Consider the following 20781-nt stretch of genomic DNA (forward strand, 5'->3'; position numbering starts at 1 on the left):
CTGTAGTACAAGGTATATGGGAGGCTGAGGCAGGAAGATCACAAGGTTGAGCCCAGCATAGACAACTTAGTGACTCAGCAAGACACTGTCTCAAAATAAAAAAGGGCAAAGGGCTGGGGATATAGCTTAGTGACAGAAGCACCTGCCTGGCAAGCGCAGGTCCTGAGTTTGATTCCAAGCACCAAAAATAAATAAATAATAAATAAGGGCAGGGGACACAGCTCAATGAAGGCCGTGGGTTCACTCCCCAGTACTGCAAAATGAAAAAATAAACATAATTGTGCAACCACGTGGGTATAAAAAATCCATTCTAAACCAGGTACCTCAGCAGGCCTGTATCTCAGAAACACTGGTGCCAGGTACAGGGGAACCCACCTGTAATTCCAGCATTCAGAAGGCGGAAGCAGGAGGATTCCTGCAGGTCTGAGGCCAGGCTGGGCTCCACATTGAGTTCAAGGCCAGCCTGGACTACATAGTAGGACTCTGTCTCAAAAACAAAACAAAAACCAACACTGATTTTTAAAAAGGCAAATGGCAGAACACATGTGCAGTCTTGTTCTTATAAACCTGATGGATAGATCCGTACAGCGGAAGCTAATGAACAGGACAGCAGCTACCTCAGGGGAAGGAGGAAGGCAATGGGGTGGAGGGTGTGGGTTTCGACTTCTGCCGTGATTTTATCCCTTAACCTGTGGGGTACGCAAGTCTCACAGCCCCTCTTTTGTATGCCTGAACTACCTCATTTCGCTGAACTTGCAAAAATCAGTCCCTAAACAAAGTAACTCACCTCTGTACAGCCTCTGCCCATTTTTTTTTCCTTCCGGGTGAGTAGCTTGCAGATCATCTGGGGCATGTAGGTGACTGTCATGACATGACCATGACGGTGACGTCAGGCAGGGCGTGGCTGCCCACCTGATGCGACCCCACCCAGGATCAGGGTGCACTGTGGACAGCTTCCCACCCTGTCCACACGGCTCTCCCAGTTCCTCAGCCTGGGAAATGATTCTACCCACGTCCACGGGAGGGGAAGGATTCCAGTCCTCCACTGCAGGCTCTGAAGGTTCAGCTGTGTGAAGGTTCTTCCTTGTTTTCTGAGTGTTCTTTCTGAGCAGTTCCTGATATTGTGTAACAGGAGAGTCCCTGCTCAGGGAGTAAACAATGTCCCCATTGACAGCAAAGTCCCGCGTGGCACATACATGCCCTGTCCTTGATCCATCAGTGAATATCCTCTCGAACCCACAAATCTTAGGGGGGATGTAGGTGCGGCCAAGGTGTAGGTGCCCCTCCAAGAAGCGGTGACCGGCCCAGCCAGGAATTCCTCCGGCAAGTCTGACAGCAGCACAAGGGGTTTGGCACTGGTTTCCTTTTCTTCTCTCAGCACCTTGCCAGGGTAAGAGCAGCGGAAAGCAAGACGCTGTGTGTGTGGGTTGCTCTGTTTGACAGAGGAAGCGGTGCTGTGTGCCTGGAATACGGCAGCAGCAGAAAAAGGCTGGAAAAGACGCCAAAGGATGGGGTGAGGCTGGGATCTGAACCTGGGTCAATTCGGTGGGACAGGTAACGGGGACAGGCACGGCGCTCAGAAATCAAGCACTTCTCTGTCTGTCCTTGGGCAGATCACTGCCTTCCTCTGAAGGCTCTGAGCCCAGACCTCCTCCTCCTCCTCCTTCTTTTGTGATTTTTTTTTTTTTGGTCTTTTTCCTTTTTATTGGTACCGGGGATCGAACTCACGACTGCCTGCTTGTAAGGCAGGTACTTATGCCGCTGAGCTAAAGCCCCAGCCCCTTTTGTGATTTTTTTGAGGCAGCATCTTATTATGTAGTTTGTACTGGTATTGAGCTCACTTTGTAGCCCAGGTGGCCTGGAACTCACAAGGACCTCCTGCCTCAGCCTCCCGAGTGCTGGGATTACAGGTGTGTGCCACCACACCTGGCGCCAGACTGTGAACGATTTCCGGACATCTCACACCACAGAGGTTGGGGTTTCCTGGAAACACGGCTATGATTCTCAATCTGGCAGTCTATGCTTTTCCTGAAGAGAAGATCAAAAACCACCACTACCCCAATAATAAACACAACTTCCTCCATCCCCTTCCCTATTTATTGTGACCTTTTCTCCTCGGGTCATCTTTCGTGACCAACTAGGATACATTAAAAGGAAGCAGAGCTGGACATGGCAGTGCATGCTTGTAATCCCAGCACTCAGGACTCGGAGGCAAGAATTCTGTGAGTCTGAGGCCAGCCTGGGCTACATATTGAGACTCTGTCTCAAGCAAGGGTTAAAAAAAAAAAAGAAGAAGAAGAAAATGAATGTCCTTTGGAAACTTTATGCTTACAGATACCATGAAACACTTCTTAACTTTCCTTTTTCTGCAATTGCACATCCTCAGTCCAAGGAGCTGGACGGAGGGAGGGTCAGCAGAGTCCAGCTGCACATACGGGCAGACAGATCCCAGACCTTATGTCCAGGGAATGCAATCAGGGCACACACAAAGCCCATCCGTCAGTCAACAAGTGTTCTCTGAATGCCTCGACTGTGTTCAGAGCTTATTACGCGATGATATCAGTGTGGCCATGCCAGTGCAGCAGTTCCGAGGCCAGGAGCTGGAAGCCTCGCCAAGTTGTGACTTGGGAGAAAAAATACTCTCTCCTCCCAGGGCCTCAGTCTCCCTAGGGGTAAAATGAGGGGGTTGTAGTGCTCAGCCTTGGCCTTTGAACCATGGCAGATCCAAAGCAGAGTAAGTTCCTAGATTCCTGGATTTCCAGAGGCTTCTAGATAGCCAGGGAGGTGGGGCAGCCTGTCCTCTAACACAGCAGGGCTCCCCTGGCTTCTGGCACTCCAGTCTCACTGGCTTTCTAGTCTTCCTCAGTTGCACCAACCTAGTCCTGCCTCAGGGTCTTTGCACATGCTGGGACTTGCTGCCAAGAACTTCCTCCAAGAACGGTGGCTGGTTCCTTCCTTTTCTTTTCTTTCTTTCTTTTTTTTTTTTGTCTTTTTCCTTTTTATTGGTACCGGGGATTGAACTCACGACTGCCTGCTTGCAAGGCAGGCGCTTATGCCGCTGAGCTAAACCTCCAGCCCCCGGTTTCTTCCTTTTCAATTCATCCACACGCCTTAGACACCTTATTCTCTGAGCGGGCTTCTCTCGCTGGGACTCCTTCTAAAGAAGGACTTCCTCGTCTCAGTTCAGCATCTATTTCCTTCAGAGTTCTCCAATGTGTAACCAATATTTTCATTTCTTGCATTTGTTTGTTCGGGTGCCAGCCTATTAGCTCCACCCAGGCTGGGGTCCTTTTTGTTTTGTACAAAACCATTAACCCAATGCCTAGGACATATCGATTTTAAATATTTGTTAAATGAATGACCTGGCTGGAGCCCAATGCCACTTGGAATTCTTTCTCCATTAGGTCCCCTTCTTTTGGGCTGGGGATTTAGCTCAGTGGCATAAGTGCCTGCCTTGCAAGCAGGCAGTCGTGAGTTCGATCCCGGGTACCGATAAAAGAAAAAAAGGTCCCCTTCTTTCGGGTTCCCTGGGTGAGGGCTGACACAGGGTGCGGTGACTTCTTCCCATTGCCAGTGTTCTTTATAGATTAATGATTCTTTTCCTCGCAGAAAAAGGCCCTTGTGACATCACAGAGGACTCGCCCGCGCCGTCGTGACGTCACAGCCGCGCTATGCGTCACGAGCGCGACCGCAGACCCCCACCTTTCCGTACTCTGAAGCCCCCAGCGTGCCAGACGCATCGCCGCGCACGGCCCGCCAGCCCAGGCTGCCCGCTACGTCACGTCCGCCCACCCGCCGCGCGGGATGACGTCACGCCCCGCGGCTGGCGTCACGTGCCCCCCCCAGGGGGGCGGGCTCGAGGGCGGTGCTTCCGGTCGGCGGAGCCAGGCGGCCCGAGCCAGGCGGCGGTGGCGGCCGAGACGAGGGGATGGCGGGCGCCGCGGGCGAAGCTCGGTTCGCCGGGCTGTCGCTGGTGCAGCTGAACGAGCTGCTGGAGGACGAGGGCCAGCTGACGGAGATGGTGCAGAAGATGGAGGAGGTGCGCGGGGCCGCGGGGCGGCGCCTGTGGGGCCCGGTGCGGTGAGCGCGTCGAGCGGTGGCCCGGGCGGAGGCACCCGTGGGGCTCCAGTTGTGTCGAGGGGACCCGGCGGGCAGTGGGGGCGCTCGGGGCGGGGTCTTGTGCGACAGTGGGGAGTCGAGTCGGGGTTTGGGGGCCCAGGCGGGAGAAGGGGTCCTGAGAGCGGTGGAGACCCCTGAAGCGAGGCCGGGGAGACCGAGGACCCGAGGCGACTGTAAAGCGGGAAGTCTGAAGCCAGAAGTGGGGGTTAGGGGACTCGGGGGCTGGGGCTGAGGCGACGACGCGCGAAGGGAACGAACTGGGGGACCCGAGATTGGATCGGGAGACGGCGAGACTGGCTGTCCGAGTGGAGGGAAGGGTTTGGGGTGGCTGAGTGGGTCAGATCTGGGCAGCGATTCGGGAGGCTCGGAGGGAAGGGGCGCCGAGCCCTGGGCAGTCTGAAAGTAGGCCTTGCGGGGCTAAGTGGACTGGCGGGGCGCGAGTCCAGGGAGGGTGAGTTGCCGGGAGGGCTCGGGAGGCCAGGGGCTGTCGCAGATTGCAGAAGGAAGTGTAAGGGGCTGGGCCCGGAGGAGGTGGGAAGGGTCTGTGTAGGGGTCCCAGGAGCCCCCGGAACGGATCTTTCCTCGGAAGCGGCCGCATTAAGGTTCTCCCGGGACTTCTTTGGCTTGTTCCCATGGGTGGCAGCGGGGTCCTTTTTTCCACGAAGTCTGTCCCTCCCCCTCAAGGAGGAAAGGAATAAGCGAATTCCCACGTGACTGGCTTTTCCCCACGTGTCCTATCTCTTCGCACCCCTGACACCCCTGAAGCTTTTTTTTGTTTTGTTTTTTGTTTTTGCGGGCGCGGGGTGAGGGTGTAAAATGGGAGTTGGGCGCCTCCTGCTAAGCTCACCTCTTAGATAACAGTCAGAGGTCAGCCCAGCCCTGGGAAGACCTGTGTCTGGCCTTTCTGGTTTTTTCCTGTCCATACCCTCACTTGTGGTTTGCTTTCAGGGGTGACTGACTTCTGCCTTGCAGATGAACAGAGCAAACTTCCTTCTTTTCCTTTCTCCCGATCCTTGGGCCTCTGTGAAAGTCCAGTCCTCCCGCAGGCAGGTGGACCCGGGCTGATCCAGCTCTCCCCGGCCCACCTACCACGCCTTTGTCTCTATGTCTGAGTCTTCCCACGCCTACAGCTCAAGCTGCTCACCCCTAAACCAGTGCGGGGGTTTTTGGCTTTCTTTCCACGGAGGAATTGTTCAGCTCTGAGCCAGCCCCCTTAACAGGCAGCTAGTATGGAGGGTGCATATTCAAAATCCCTGGAAAACCCTCAACAGATCATTGTCTGGTGCTACAGAGAGGCCACTGTAGTAAGATGGTATCAGTCTTTCCATTAATACACCCCTTGTATTCACAGGCTTTGTAACTTGGCACAGAGCACGTTGCTCTTAGATGCAGTGTAGCCTATTTATGTTCTCCATGTGGCACTTTCCATTTTAGAGGATAATAAGTGACAAAATCCATCTTTCTTGACTGAATGAGTTTCATGACTAAAGAAATCTTTGCTTAGTTTCTTTGCTTTTCTGTTGCTGGGATACCGTTTGTTGGCTGTCAGCGGGGCATCTTTCTGGCTTAATAATAAAATGATAGGTGTGTTTTTCTCATGTGTAATTGCTTTCAAGTTACTTTATTGTGGGTGACTATTGTGTTTCAATGAGAACAGAGTATGATAGCTTTGCTGGTGGCATATTAATAAAAATAAACTCTGTGGAGGGAAGAGTGGGGAATGAGTGGTTTTCCCTGGGTGACTGCACAGCTGTTAGAACAGCCTAAGCCGTTTCCTCCCTGCACAGACCTGGAGATTATAGAGAAGGGTGAATTAATCTAGCCGAACTTTTCTGAGTAAAAGTGACCTTCATACCAAGCACTTTACAGAGGTTTTTAGGACTCCATTTGATTAGACCCCATATTTTAATTACTCAACAGTAGTGCTTTTAAAATCCGGAAACTGAAACTGAAATGAAACCAGGAAACGGAACTTGCCAGAATACCTAAGGCTGCTCACCTGAGCAGGGTCACATTTGGGGAATCCTGCTGCCTTGGTGGTGTCCGGTGTGTTTCTAAAGGGATGGGTGAAAGGAAAAACAAGCCAGGTTTAGTCCAGTTCGGTTTCAGTCACAGGGGACTGGCTTGTGTAGGTTTGGCTTGGAGGCTTGAAGGTCTGGTTTGGAGGCTCGGAGGTTTTGAGATACAGAAGAAAGTATTTTGTGAACTGCTAACTCTTGACCCAGTGGACATTATGATAAGGTGCTGGAGGTTTTTCAGGCTCTGGAACCCTACCCCGACAGCGCCTGGCCCAGGTGGTCACTTTGCTTTCCCAGCACCAGACCGTGGCATCTGTTCGTGGTTGACGGAAGGACTGGGTGAGATGGAGGCTGTTAAACACTTAACACAGCCGACTGGGTGAGATGGAGGCTGTTAAAACACTTAACACAGTGGACCTTGATGCCAGATAGAGAGTAATTGCCGTGGGCGTGGGGGGGGCCGTGACTGTTTCCCCTCCAGCCGTTCTGGGAGGTGGAGAAGAGTATTACACTTTCCAGCCTCCCCTGGGTAGTGGAATGAATTGGTGAGACCCTGACTTAATAAAAAATAAAAATGGGCCGGGATGTAGTTCAGTCTGAAGGGTCTGGGTTTAATCTCTAGTCCTACACAAAAAAGTTGCTAATAATAATCACTTGAAGTTTCCTCTTTGAAATATTACTGACAATCATTAATACCACATCCTGAAAAATAAATAAAGTCTCATCTCACAAATTTGCAGCGAATGTGGATTTGCCATTTAGCCTAGGAATCCCCGTGCTCTTCTGCTGTGGTGTTGGCTGGTGTTTCGTACGTCTGGGAGGAGGTGGTCAGTGTGAGAGGCTTCTACAGAGTAGAAGCACTAGCTTAACTGAAGGGTTTTTTTTTTTTTTTTAAATTGGCAGAAGGAAGCCTTCTAAATTGCAGAGTAAGGCTTCTTCCAGCCTGAGGGGATGTTTTGTGGTAGCTGGAAAGTGTGACTGGGTTTTGAAGTCCTTCCCGTCAAGTTGAAGTGCAGCTTTGCATCCCGCCTCAGGGCCATCACAGTGATTGCCCTGTGCGAGTCCAGCAAAGCCATGTGATCTTTTCCTTTTTCTCTTGTTGGTTACACAGATACCTGCATGTAGCAGAACGTCCTTAATGGCCTTTATGCTCTGTGTCCTTTTGCGGAGGGCTGAAATTTCTTATGCACACATGTAAATTTTTTTAGTTTGACTTGTTTTGTCCTTTGAGACTGGGTCTCCCTCTGTTGGCCTTGACCTTTCAATCCTCCTGCCCCAGCCTCCTGAGGAGTTGGCATTACAGGTGCACACCCCTGCATCTGGCTCATTTTTAAATTTTTTTTTGGTCTTTTTTGAGATGGGGTCTCACTATGCAGTTCAGGCTGGCCTTGAGCTCCCAACAATCCTCCCACCTCAGCCTCCCGAGTGCTGGGATGTGAGCCCAGTGCCTGTGTGTGAGCCACCACGCCCGGCTTCATTTTAAAATTTTTATTTAGTTATTTTTACATAATGCCTTTATCTGTCCACATTGATCTGTTGGACTGGCAGAGCACCCTCTGAAAAGGAGGTGTCGCCTGGGATCAGGCAGCTGAAGCAGACTGCTTGGGTCCCTGTGCCCTAAGAGGAAGGGTGGCTTTTGCTGAGGATTCCCATCCTGCAGTTCTGTGTGTGTAGCAGGTGAAAATGCCCTGGTGCACGAATGCTAAGGGTGCAAAAGGCAGCTTGTGAAGAGCTTTGGTCTGGGAGACCCGCTTCCTTAAGGTCTTGGCTGTGACTCGTGTGTGAGGTCCAGAGCTACCACAGCAGTCATGAAGGCTCATTGAGACGCTGCACCCCGGCCCCATGTCTGGGGACTCCTTCAGAGCACACGGGCTGAATGAACCCCCATGGGACTTGTTGAGCAGCCTAGATTTGAATCCCCTAAGTGTGTATTGCTGGAGTTTGTTTCTCTCTGTGCTGTATAATCATTATTGTACATGTAGAGGCTTCAACGGGTGTGATTGATTTTTTTTTAATGGATAATTTTGATTGAGTAAAAAATTACTGTGTTCAGGCATATTTCCTGAAATTCACTTTTTTTTCATTTATTTTAAATTTTTTTTTTTTTTTTTTTTTAATAGTGGTGGTGGTGAGGAGTACCAGGAATCTAACCTAGGACCTTGTGCTTGCCAGGCAGGCACTTACTCCGCTAAGCTCTATCCCCGGCCCCATATCTCATTTGATTTTAAAGGAGCATCATGGTTTTGTGGGTAGAATGCAGATAAGAGTCATGTGGCCTCATTTAAGTTGCTTGAACTCTGCTTTAGCTTCATCAGCAGTGTAGCGAGGGCGGTAATGAGGTCCATGAGCCTAAGTGCACAGGCAGTGTTGGTAGAGGCTAGCTAGCACCTTTAATAGGAAATTGCCAGGACTATTGGACTGCTTTGGGTGAGATTTGATCCACTTAATTTTATTCAGTTGCTCTTTTTTTTGTCTTTCAAGAACGTGGCTTGCTCTGTAATTCAGGCTGGCCTTAAGCTCAGTATGTAGCCCAGGCTGGCCTCTAACTCATGTCCACCCTCCTGCCTTAGTCTCCTGAGTGCTGGCGCTACAGGCTCTTTACTTTGTTTGCCTTCACTGCAAGAGTAGCATAGCACAGATTCACAACCAGAGCTGGCTTGGTTTTTTTTTTGAGACTGGGTCCCCCTGTGCAGCTCAGGCTGGCCTTGAAGTCCCTATATAGCCTGGGCTGGCATCCACATTGCAGTCTCCTGCCTCAGCCTCCCAAGTACTGTCATATGCCACGTGTCTGGCTTCAGAACTGGCTTTTGCGAGCAGCCTTGTAACCCTTGCGAGTATTTGGTTTTTGCAGTTGTAGTTTCCTTGTTGGAAATAACGGGGAGGAGCTAACCTACTTCGTGGGTTGTTGGTAGGTTGAATAAGGATGTAATGTACTTAATGTAGTACTAGCCCAAAACGAACACGTCACAGTAATTATTATGGACTGCTACTGCTAAAATGAAAGGCATCGTGTCTTGCTGTCCACATCAAGATTCCGTTGCAGTTCTCTGACTCTTGAGCAGTTGCTGGGAGTAATGCGTTGTTCAGGAAACAAATAGGGCGTAACCACTGGTACAGTTTGGGATTTTCAGCTGGGGAAGATGGAAGGGATCTGTGGGGTTGGTGGTGATGGCGGCAGAATATTGTGAGAACTTAATGCCAAGGAGCTGTACTCTTGAAATGGTAAATTTTATATGAATATGCTACTGTTTTTTAAAAAGAGAATGAGAAAAGGTTGTTAATAATTAGTGTTGAGAATCAGCTCAAAAGATGATTCCTGGCTAGATTCAGTGTAAGAAAATGGGCTTTGGTGGGTGCGTACGTGTCGAGAGGAGTGGCTGTGTGTAGTTCTGTCTGCACAGGCTCTGGAGACCGGCTGGGGCGCTGCCACTAGCCTGGGAGTGAGCGCAGGGCACGCTCCCCTTCGCCCTGGCCACCATCTTGCATTAGGTATTAGGTCTCTAAGTGGCTTTTTGATGGATAAAGGCGGGGATCAGGAAGAAGTAACAGCAGGAGCCAGAGGTGTGGCAGAGGAGCTAGGGACAGGTGGTGTGAGTGCATCCTTGTCTGGCCTGGCCAGGTAGGGTTTGCTGATATGTCTGTTGGGAGGTGGCAGGGTAGAGTGCCAGCTGTGGGCTGCATGGCAGTTACTTTGAGGGCTGGGACTAGAGAAGCTATAGAATCCGAGTTACATTTCAGGAAGATCCACCTGGTGGCAGAAACCTGGACTGCTTTGGTGTGACGAGACTCCAAAGCCAGGCAGGCAGGAGCCAGATGTAATGGCACATACTTGGAATCCAGCTGTTTGGGAGGCTGAGGCAGGAGGATCACAAGTTTGAGGTCGGCCTGGGCAATTTGGCAAGACCCTGTCTCAAACCTGAAAAGGGCTGAGGGTACAGCACAGTGGTGGAGCATTTGCCCAGCAGGTGTGAGGCTCTAGGTTCAGTCCATAGTACCACAGAAGGAAAAGGAAGGTGAAGGACTTGAGGTTGGGGTTCTGGGAGGGGGTGCAGCCAGCTGCCTCCACACAGGGTCCTGGCTTCCTCATTACCTTTTCTGTGGCGCTGGACCCTGGTTTTCTAAGTCTCTTACTTGCCCAGGTCCCCAACTATTGTGAGGGCTCCACATTGACATGGGTTATTTTTCCCATCCCTGTGCCCCACTGCAAGGATGCACCCTGTGAGCCCTGCTCAGCCAGTGGGGGAGCCTGGGCTGTGGGCTGCCGTGAAGGACGAGGCAAGACAGTCGACAGCCTTGTTAGCGGAGGGGCAGGAGTGCCCATACCACCTACCTGTCTGTGGCCTGTGAGAAGTGGGGTCTGGAGCACGAGAGAATGACACTTAGCTGTTCTCCAAATCCAGGGGACTCTGAGGTGTGAAAGGTCACCAGGAGTCCCCGGTTGGTTGGGAGAAGGAAAGAGGTGCCCCCGAGTATCAGGGAGACACACATCCCTAGGACCTCACTGTTTCTGACAGGCTGTCGTTGCTGGTGCTACAGCATCCTGGTCAAGTGCAGAGAGAGAGAGAGAGAGAGTGTGTGTGTGTGTGTGTGTGTGTGCAGAGGGTGTGTATGCAGGATGCAGGTGTGTGTGTGTGCAGAGGGTGTGTGCAGGATGTGTGTGTGCAGAGGGTGTGTTCCAGGGCTAACCGAGGCCAGCTTGGTGCATGCCTGGCCCTTATCTCATGGTCGTGGCAGAATGTTGCTATGGAGATTGGCACAGGACACAGTGCAGGGTTATCTGCAAAGCCCTTGGTTTCCGTCCTTTTGGTGGCAGTGATCACTGTGCCCAGGGCAAGCAGAGACCAGAGTGCTCTTTGGGTTCTTTCCTTCTGTAGTGAGGCGGCTCTTCAGATTGCATCATTATTCAGGAAAAACACCTTGTCCAAAGGCAAGGAAAGTTCTTTGTAGAATCTCTCTTAGGGAAAAGAGCACAGAAAAGCGGTCCAGGTTTCGTTTGCCCTGGGTCACAGTGCTGTACAGAAAGCTGTGTCTTGCCAGCACCTGCCTGGCAAGCAATAGGTCCTGAGTGTGATTGCAGGTGGTTCCCCTCCCCCATACATAGGTAAATAAAGTTCTCATGGAGTTGTGGGGCACCCTGTTTATGAGAAGCGGGCATTTGGACAGTGTTGCAGATGCTGCCTTGAAGGATGTTACTTTGACGTCCAAGTCAAACCTTTGTTTATTTCCCCCGTGTGGAGCTGTGCATGGTGCTGTGTGGCTGCGTTCATGTCACAGCCCAGCGCCAGGGGTGGAGGAGGGCACAGTGCGAGCTCCTGGATGTATACCCCAACAACAATGCGCAAATTCAGCTGGGTTCACGGAAGTGTACTCATTTACCCAGCCTTTATGGAGAATGCAAACCAGCAAGCCACAGTCAAGTATCTCCCCTCTTCCCTGGGGATTGAACCCTCGCCCCAAGGTTTCACCTTTTAGGGTCCTGCAGGTGCACAGAGCTGGCAAAGCTTAGGGATTCAGAGGGTGAGGTAGTGTAATTAACCGAGGCAGGTAAGGTAGGGCAGGTGGGGTGGGGGCCAGCAGCAGGGTGCAGAGGGAGGCAGCCAGGGACCAGATGGCTTTCCTGCCCGCCCTGGCCCGAGGTAAGGAGCTTGGGCTTGATCCTCTAGCCAGGGAGCCTGGGGATTTAACAAACCTGGCAGTGCTGTGCCGTGTCGTGCTGTGGTCACGCTTGATGTTTATGTAAATGACTCTGGCAGCAGGAGTGTATGTGCTAGAGGGGGAAGAGAGCGGGACTCCAGCTAGGAGCTGGAAGATAGGGGTAAAACTGAATTTTGGGCAGCCAAGTAGTGGACTTTGATGACAAAGAAAGCCTGCTGAGTTTTGTTTTGTCCAGTTCAGATACTGCTCCTCTTGGTCATATGGTGTGTCTGTCAGGAGCACATTCTTAAAAGAATTGGGGAGAAACTAGTAGAACCAGTAACAACATCTGGAAATACATGACAGAGAAAGAGGAGGCAGAAGTTACGAAAACAAATGTTGGAAAGTCAGTTAAACACGGGAAAGTCTAGACTGAGATTACTGGAGTGGAATACCTTGGGGCTGGCATTACACCTGCCTAAATGCCGGGTTCCTCGTGGTTAGCAGGACACTGGTAATAATAGCACCCCACACGCTGCAGGTGCCGTGCACCTGTACTCACAGCTGTTCGGAAGGCCGGCAGAGGGTCTGGAGCTCAGGGCCAGCCCGGACAACACTGCAAAACTCTGCCTCTTAGGGCCGCGGACAGCATATCCATTGGATTATTCTGGGGAATGCACAGGATAATGCGGATAAACTGATAAACTGTTCAGCTCTGCCCGGCAGTGAGAACCACCCTGTGAGGGGACGCCCAGCGTGGGGCCATTTCAGTGGGACTCCACACTGTGAATATTCATTGCATTTGGTTAGCACAGGTCCTGTGGCAAATAAATTGAGAAACCAGTATGTTGAATTGCGTTTTGTTTTGACATCTCACCTGCTTGCTTTGTTTCTCCCTTGAACCTGGAGTGCATGGGGAAGCCTGGAGGGTGTTCATGTGCTGTGTAGTGGTCATGAGTGTGCAGGATCTTGGCGGGGCTCTGGGTCTCTGGGGCCTGCGCTGGTGGGATGTGTGGCCTGCAACAGTTCTGTGTCCTCTAGGAGTGGCTGCCTTAATTCACAGAATTTAAGAAAAAGGCATACAGCTTGTATTTTTTTATTGCTGATCCCGTGATCAACCTTTAATATTTTTTTACATTTTATTATAGAAAAACTAGAAAATACCAAGCAATGTGTACGGTACTACCACTACCACTCAGAGATAAACCCAGTTCAAATGTTTTCGTTTTCTCTGTGAGTTTCCTCACTGAGATGATTATATAGTGGTTTGCTTATTTTTAACCTACAGTCTTATTCTGTGTGTTTTTTTTTACCTGTTTATCAGAGTATTGTTACAAGGCATGGTATGGTTTTTTGAACCCAGGACCTCATGCATGCCTCAGCCCTTTCTGTTTTGTTTTGAGACTTGCTAAACTGCCCAGGGTGGCCACTAACTTGTGATCCACCTGCCTCAACCTCCCAGGTGGCTGGGATTACAAGTGTGGTGCCACAGCACCTTGTTCACAGGGAGTGGTTTGTAATGGCTGTGCAATACTTTATCCTGTGGCGGTGTTGTAATTGTGTATTGGCACTTTACTGCCTTTTTTTGCAATGATAAATTATAGTTACCATGTTTGGAATACGTTACGTATCAACATGTAACTTTTTTAAAAATGAACTTTCAGTTTTGCTGTAGTTGGATCTTTTTTTTTTTTGTCTTTTTTGTTTTTATCGGTACCAGGGATCGAACTCACGACTGCCTGCTTGGAAGGCAGGCGCTTATGCCGCTGAGCTAAATCCCCAGCCCCTGTAGCTGGATCTTGACTGTCTTCCCAAAACTCACATTGCCAAGGCCTTGTCACCAGGGCCGCACAGGTGGGACAGCCGATTGGCCCCATCAGGTGGTAGTCTGTGGCCTGATTGTGGAATGTAAACAAATCTAGAGGAATTGATTTTCCTTTGACTAATTCTTTTCTCTACTTACAGACTGAAAAACAAAAAAATCCCACTCAGAAGAACCTGGGCTCCCCTGAAGAGACCAGTAACTGAGATCATGTGAGCATGGAGCTTACTCATTCTGAGTCAGGTTTCAGGAAGTTCATAGCTTGTATATTAGATGTAAGAGCAAAATTGTCGAAAGATAGTCTTTTTTTAAAAAGGTATAATCTTAAAATGTAAATCTGTCCAATTGGATAAGTGTTTTCCTGTAGTCTAAAAAATGCGCATGAATGAACGAATGCATTTCTCCCTGCAGTACTGGGATTGGAACCCAAGACCTTTGCTCTGGGCTTGAGGCTGGGTCTCACTCGGTTGCCCAGGCTGAACTTGTTCTTGTTGTTCTCCTACGTGCTATTCATCTGTGACTTTCTGGAAATTGTGATTAAGAGGAAAGAGACCAGGAAGAAACACGAAGGTGTTACTGAACATTAAATGCTTTTGTTGTGAGTTCTGGCCCGAAACTGCTGATGAGAAATCTGGGCTGGTGCGGCCCCTGTAATTAGCAGCAGGCAGGAGGCAGGAGGGTCACCAGTGTGGAACCAGCCCGGAAGGACACCTCAGTGAGAGCCCCCAGCTCCCCTTAAATGAGGGCTGGGATGTGGCTTCAGTGGCAGTGCATCCTGGGCTTCGCGTCCGGGACCATGAACACGGTCAAGAAAAACTGCAGCGGCGGGCGGGGAGGTGTCCAGGCCTTCCTTTCCTGCGTCCGAGTTCCACGCTCACTTACCAGAGGCACAAGGCGTTTGCTCTCAGACCTCTTCCATCTGGTTTTCTGTTTGGTAATCATGGACATGTAGTAAGTACCTGGCAGCTGGGAACCAGGAGTGAAAAGGGGGTCGTTTCTGCTGAAGCCGAGAGAGGAGTGTCACAGAGACGTTGGCTAGGAAAGCCTGGGCTGCTTCTTACTGTGCTGCAGGACCCCAGTTTTCACAGCAGCCCCATTCTCTTAGAAAAAGCCCTTTGTCCATCTGTCTGTCTGTCTGTCTGTCTCTCTTTGTATCTTTTTGAGTTCAGGCTGGCCTTGACTTCGCTTTGTAGACCAGGGCTGACCTCAAATTAGCAGAAATCTTCCAGCCTCAGCCTTGGTAGTGATGGGATTAGAGGCGAGCACCACCACACCCTATGAGAAAATACTTTATTTTAAACGGATGAACGGGCTTGCGTGCATGCCGGTGACATGGTGTTAGCATGTGCATGTTCTTTAACCACACTGTTCAGTGACAGGTGCTCACTCTGTGAGGCATAGGGCTCCCTGGCTCAGCTGCTGAGATTCTGATTGGATATGCCAGGGTGGGGCTGAGTGAGGTGGCCTCTACCTGTGGGGGAGCAGGGACCACAGTTAATTGTGGTCCGGCTGTGCACCTTATCCTGTCTGCAGACCCCACCCCCAGACATGAGGCCAGTGAAATTTTTTTTTTTTTTTTGGTAACGGGAGTCCAACTGAGGACCTTGTGCTTGCTAGGCAGGCACTGTACCACGGAGATATGTCCCTGGCCCTGGGGCCAGTGATTCTTTTAAGTAACATAGCACATGTCAGGTATCAGAATTGGTCACACCTGTTACGTCTTAACTCTGATAAATCTGCTAAAGAGGGAGAAATTGTTTTGTTTTTTCCTTGAATATTAGGAAATAAGTCTTTTTTTTTTTTTTTTTTTTTTTTTTTTTTGGCATTTACTTTTACCTTTATTTAGCCAAATATGCTCACTCTGGCTTACTGGGCAGATGGTCGGATGTATTACAGGCGATACAGTTTGACTGTAGCCAATCGCTCAGTGTAAGAGTGAGCTCAATTCTTTTTTTTTTTTTTTTAATTTTATTTTAAAGAGGGTAAAATTAAACAGAAAAAAACAGATCATAAGAAAACAATGTAAGAGACACAGATTTCAAAGCAAGACTACCAGAGATCTTCACTGTCTTATCTTTTTTTTTTTTTTTTGGTACCAGGGATCAAACTCATGACCTTATACTTGCCAAGCAGGCACTTATGCTGCTGAGCTAAACCCTTGGCCCTGCTATCACATTGTCTCTTGTTTTCTTCCAAATAATTGTCCATATCTTCACACACAGTGAATTCATACAAAACAAAATAGTGTAAAACTGATCAGAACAGAATGATGAAGGCATTTGAGGTCTTCAAGATCAGACAATAGGGAAGTCACCTATGGCTGCCATAGTTTCTCTCATTATCTTTAAAATAGCTGTCCACACCTTCACATGTGTTGAAGTTAAAACAGACTAAAAATCACTCTGAACAAAGAATAATACTATCAGGGCTGGAGATTCAGCTCAGTGGCATGAGTGCCTGCCTTGCAAGCAGACAGTCGTGAGTTCAATCCCCAGTACCGATAAAAAGTAAAAAGACAAAAAAAAAAAAAAAAAAAAAAAAGAATAATACTATTGCTGTATTTTACATCATGATGCTATGGAATCAGCATTGGGTACATTAGTGTCTCTTTTTCTTCAAAGTAGCTGCTCATTTCGTCATGCATTATATAATCAGTTGTCATAAACTGTTTAGAAGTTATACATAGGCATGAGTCTGCATGTATACCTGTCCTTTCTGTATTAGAGGGAAAAACAAAACAAGGCAAACCAAAGCAAATTCCTAGAAAAACACAAAATGAAAAAGACGTTTAAAACCACAATACAAGGTGATCTACAATGGTTACTATGATGTCTCTTGTTATCTTTCAATAGAATTGTCTGTATCATCAGGCATAGTATAATTGAACATAGCAGTATATAACCATATTAATAAAAACAAAACATTGGAAACATTGTAAGACTTCAGGTAATAGTCAAATCAGAATGAGTATCATAGTGAATCTTGTCATTTTCAGAATAGTTGCCTATATTCTCAGACTTGATACTGTCAAACATAACAGATTCAAATAAAATCAGGCAAAACAAAACAGCAGTCTAACAAAACAGATTCAAATAAGATCAGTCACAGTAAGACAGTGTAAGTAATACAGGGCTTCAGATTAAGTTAGTAGGAAATTAAGAATGGCTACCGTAATATATCCTGCTATTTTTGGAATAGCTGTCTGTGCCCTCAAATCTAGTACAAGTAGACACACTGGAACAGAATATAATCAAACTAAACAGCGATGAGAATAATGTGGATTTTAAATCGTGATACACTATTAACAGTGTCCTCTGCCTTCCTGTTTTAGACGGTTCCTCCCCTTTCACTTTCACAGGGTGCATTGTACATTTTGGGTCCCACTAACTCCTTTAGTTTTTAGATGGGGGCAACCTGCTATTTAACTAAGTGGTTCTGAACCTTTTTACCCCTTGGCTTTATCTTAAGTTGTATTCCTTTACCTACAAAAGTCTCAAGGTTTTCCTTCCTTACAGCTGAGTAGTTCTCCACTGCACAAAAGTGTCATGTCTTTTTAACCTGTCTGTAGCTACTGGATGAGCTGTCTCTATTTCTCTCTGGTTCCCCATCACATAGAGCATTGTTTTCTCATATTTGATTTTTGGACCATAAACCCTATTTCAGGTTGATTATATTTCCTATACAGAGCATCTTGATGGACCCTATCTCGTGATCTGCTCTGCCTGTGTTTCTTTTTATTAGTGTATCAAGGCCATCCATGTTAGAGATTATAGCCAACCTTCTCCGCCTCATTTCTGCTATGCTATGCCGTTGGTTGTCTACTTTTCTCCTTCATTCCACTGTCGGCCCCATTCATTGAGGCCTCTCTGCCACTGTTCCTGAAATCCTGGTTTTTTTCCCTCTCTCTCTAGAATGTCCTTCAGTGTTTTTTGTAGGGTTGGATTGGTGGTCACAAACTCCCCCAGTTCCTCTTTGTCATGGAAGCATATTGTTTCTCCATTAATTTGGAGAGACAGTTTTGCGGGGTACATCAGTCTGCTTTGGAGGGGTTGTTTTCTTTCAGGGCTTGGAATACTGCATTCCAAGCTCTTCTTGATTTGATGGTTTGTGTGGTGAAGTCTGTTGTGATTTTGATGGGTTTTCCTTTATAGATGATCTGTTCCTTTTCTCTGATGGCTTTTCATATTTTGTTCTTGTGATGAATTTCTGGGAGCTTGATTGTTATATGTCTGGTGTAGATCTGTTTTGGTGGTAGCTGGCTGGAGTTCTGTATGCCTCATACATCTGAACATCATTTCCTTTTCCTGTGCTTGGGAAGTTTTCCTTAATTATTTCTGTGAATAGCCTTTGTATTTCATTTGTGTTTACTCCTGTTTCTTACATTTTTCTATTCTTAAGTTATAGATCCTCCTGTCATCTTCTAGCCTTTGTATTGTTACTGCCTGTTTCCTTGTTATTTTTAAGAAATCTTTCCTTTTGTGATCACATCATTTCAAACCTATTTTCAAGTGTTGATAATCTATCTTTAGTTTCTGTCAAGCAATTTTGCCAGCTTTCAGTGGAGTTTTTAATTTCCTGGTAATCTCTTTGAATCTTGTTTCATGTATTCTAGATTTTTTTTTATATTCTTCATTGAAGGTTTCCCTCCTTTTTCTGTGTTCCTCCGTTCTTCCATCTGTGTCTTAATAGGTGCTTAGCATTCCTTTTATTAATCCCCTCATATCTTGCTTTACTTGTATTAGGATTTCTGTTTTGAGTTCTTCTATAATGTCATGAAGATATTTCTTTATGTCAGCTGATGCCATGTCTGATATTGCATGTTTGCTGCCCTCGATCTCTTCTGTGTTTACCTCTCCTGGATCCATATTTCATGGGTTGGGGGCTGGAGGCTTTCTCTTGTTTCTTTCTTTTGTCATGTTTCTAGTTTCTTTCAGATAGATGTATGGTGGAGGTCCCAGCCCCTTTCCATATTGGTTACGGTTCCCCTGAAGCATGCTGGCTAGGGATTGCCACTCTCTCCAGTTTGCTGTTGATCAATGAGATTCAAGCAGCCCCTCCCTTCTGAGTCAGTCAATCTGCTTTGGGCCAGGATCGGCCAACTGAAGCACCTGTGGTCCTGAGTTCAGGCTCGTCTTGCCCAATTCCAATATGTCGTCCAGTCAGTCGCCCCCTCCTGCAGGAGGACCAAATTTTGAGCCCCGTCCCTGGGTTAGTGCAGATCTCCATGCCAGCTCTGTTCTCTGTTGTGATGTGCCCTCCCGACAAGGGCCTTGGGCTGGGTAACCCCCGACTTCAGCACGACCTCTAGTTGTCTGACACCAAGGTGCCTAGCACAGCATGGGACCGGCTCTGATGAGAGTGCATCTGGCTCCAGCCTTCCATCCACATTTTTCTTGTCTTTTTTTTTTTTTCTTTTTCCTTAGTTTCTTCCTGGGTCGTGAGAATCTCTCTTTTTTGGTCTGGTCTTTTCCATGGTGGTAAATTCTAGTGTCTGAGCTGTTTCTCTGAGAGAGGCCCTTTACCTTGCTACTTATCGATCTGCCATCTTCCAAGTCAGCTCAATTCTGAGGAAATAAGTCTTGTGGGAAAAAACAAACCTGGTGTGTTATACCTGCCAGAACTAGAAAAGTGACAATATGTATACCTCTGAGATGACTTTATTTTGTTTATTTATTTATTTATTCATTTATCTTTTCAGTACTGGGAATTGAACCTAAGGTCTTTGCACTGGACCACATCCCCAACTCATTGATTAATGTAATTTTGAGGCAGGGTCTCCCTAAGTCATTGGGTTGGTTACTTTTCTCTAGTTGCTAGGACAAGATACCAATACCTGAAGTTAAGGGAGGAAAGGTTTATTTTATTTAGCTCACTGTTGGTGGAGGTTTCAGTCCACAGTCAGCTGGTTCCAGGGTAGGGTGGTGTCACACAGGGGCAATAGTTTGTGACGCAGAAGACAGCAAAAGCAGCCTGAGAAAAAAGGGAGGAGCACCTGCAGAGAAGACTCTTTCTGTCCCTGATATTGTATTTAGGCCACACTCGCTTGGGTGCAGCACTCACACTGATAATCCCAGCATTGGGACTATAAATCAATCACTAACTCTGCATTTATTTATTTATTTATTTACTTACTTACTTATTATTTTGAAAATAGTAAAATACAACAGAACAAGATAGAATAAAGCCAGCTGAGACCGTGTAGTGAAATTGGTACAGAACTTGGTACAGAATTGGTACAGAACTTCACAGCAGGTTACTGGGATAACAGTAATAGATATCGCAGTATATTTCATTATCTTTACAATAGTTGTTCTTTCAATCACGTATATCAAAATAAAATGAAAGACAGAACATTATAGAACCTATGAAAACAGAATATTGAATAGGGCAGTACCATTAATCAGAATAGAGTAAAACAGTAATAAAAATATTTGCCTTCAAAGAGATGGTAGAAGGAAATTCCCCTTGTTTGCTATGGTCAACCTCCCAGGAGATGCTCAGATTTCTGGTTCCCATTTGCTAACGGGAACAGGGGAAGGAGAGTAGGGGAAGTGGGATGTTTGACTCTAGGCCGTGCACCAGTAGGTTCACTACTGCTTAGCAGGGAGGCAGGCTGATTGCTTGGTTTCCCAGTGTCCTAAGTTCCAACATGGTGTGGATCTCAGAAGACACTGGTGGCTCTCCCCCTGGAGGGGCCGTAGTCTGCCACACCGCAGCCACTTACCAGGGAGGCGAGCTGCTTGCTTGGTTTCCCAGGGTCCTAACAGTCACTAACTGGCAGACTGACCCCATAACTGCAGGAGGCTTTGGGGGGACATCCAGACATAAACCAACAATCCCTAAATTGCCCACATTGAACTTGAACCTGTGATTCTTTACCCCAGCCTCCTGGAGTGGTAGCATTGCAGGAATACTCTACCATATCTGGTATACATTCGTGTGTTCATTTAATTTAATTTATTTTAAAGGGTCTTGCTATGAATTCCAGGTTGGTTTCAGAGTTACTGTCTGGTCCAGGTTGGCCTCCAATGCGCAGCAGTCCTCCTGCTGCAGTCTCGGTGCTGTGATTACAGACACACACCAGCACACCGGCTCTAGTCCATTTATTATTTTTTTCTAATCATTTATTTATGAGGCTAGCCTTTGCATTTCGGTGACCCTTAAAGTGAGTGACACACTGATTTTTAG

The 20781-nt window shown here is 47.7% G+C and overlaps 1 protein-coding gene across 2 annotated transcripts in view; it reads left to right on the forward strand.

The window, feature by feature from the left end:
- The first annotated feature begins 3829 nt into the window (after positions 1–3829).
- The window catches only part of Vps37b (VPS37B subunit of ESCRT-I), a 28669-nt gene continuing 11717 nt past the window's right edge, over positions 3830–20781 (forward strand). The window contains exon 1 of one of the 2 annotated variants that reach the window (XM_003462912.5): positions 3830–4039. In XM_003462912.5, the coding sequence (XP_003462960.2) occupies positions 3929–4039 (111 nt within the window). In that variant the 5' untranslated portion in view covers positions 3830–3928. Of the gene's footprint in view, positions 4040–13701; positions 13806–20781 lie in introns of those variants that run through there. The other variant, XM_013144769.3, reaches the window with a different exon arrangement.

This window comes from Cavia porcellus, unplaced genomic scaffold (genome assembly GCF_034190915.1).
Source record: "Cavia porcellus strain 051 isolate PalLab524CR breed Dunkin Hartley unplaced genomic scaffold, mCavPor4.1 scaffold_16, whole genome shotgun sequence".
NCBI classification, from domain to species: domain Eukaryota; kingdom Metazoa; phylum Chordata; class Mammalia; order Rodentia; family Caviidae; genus Cavia; species Cavia porcellus.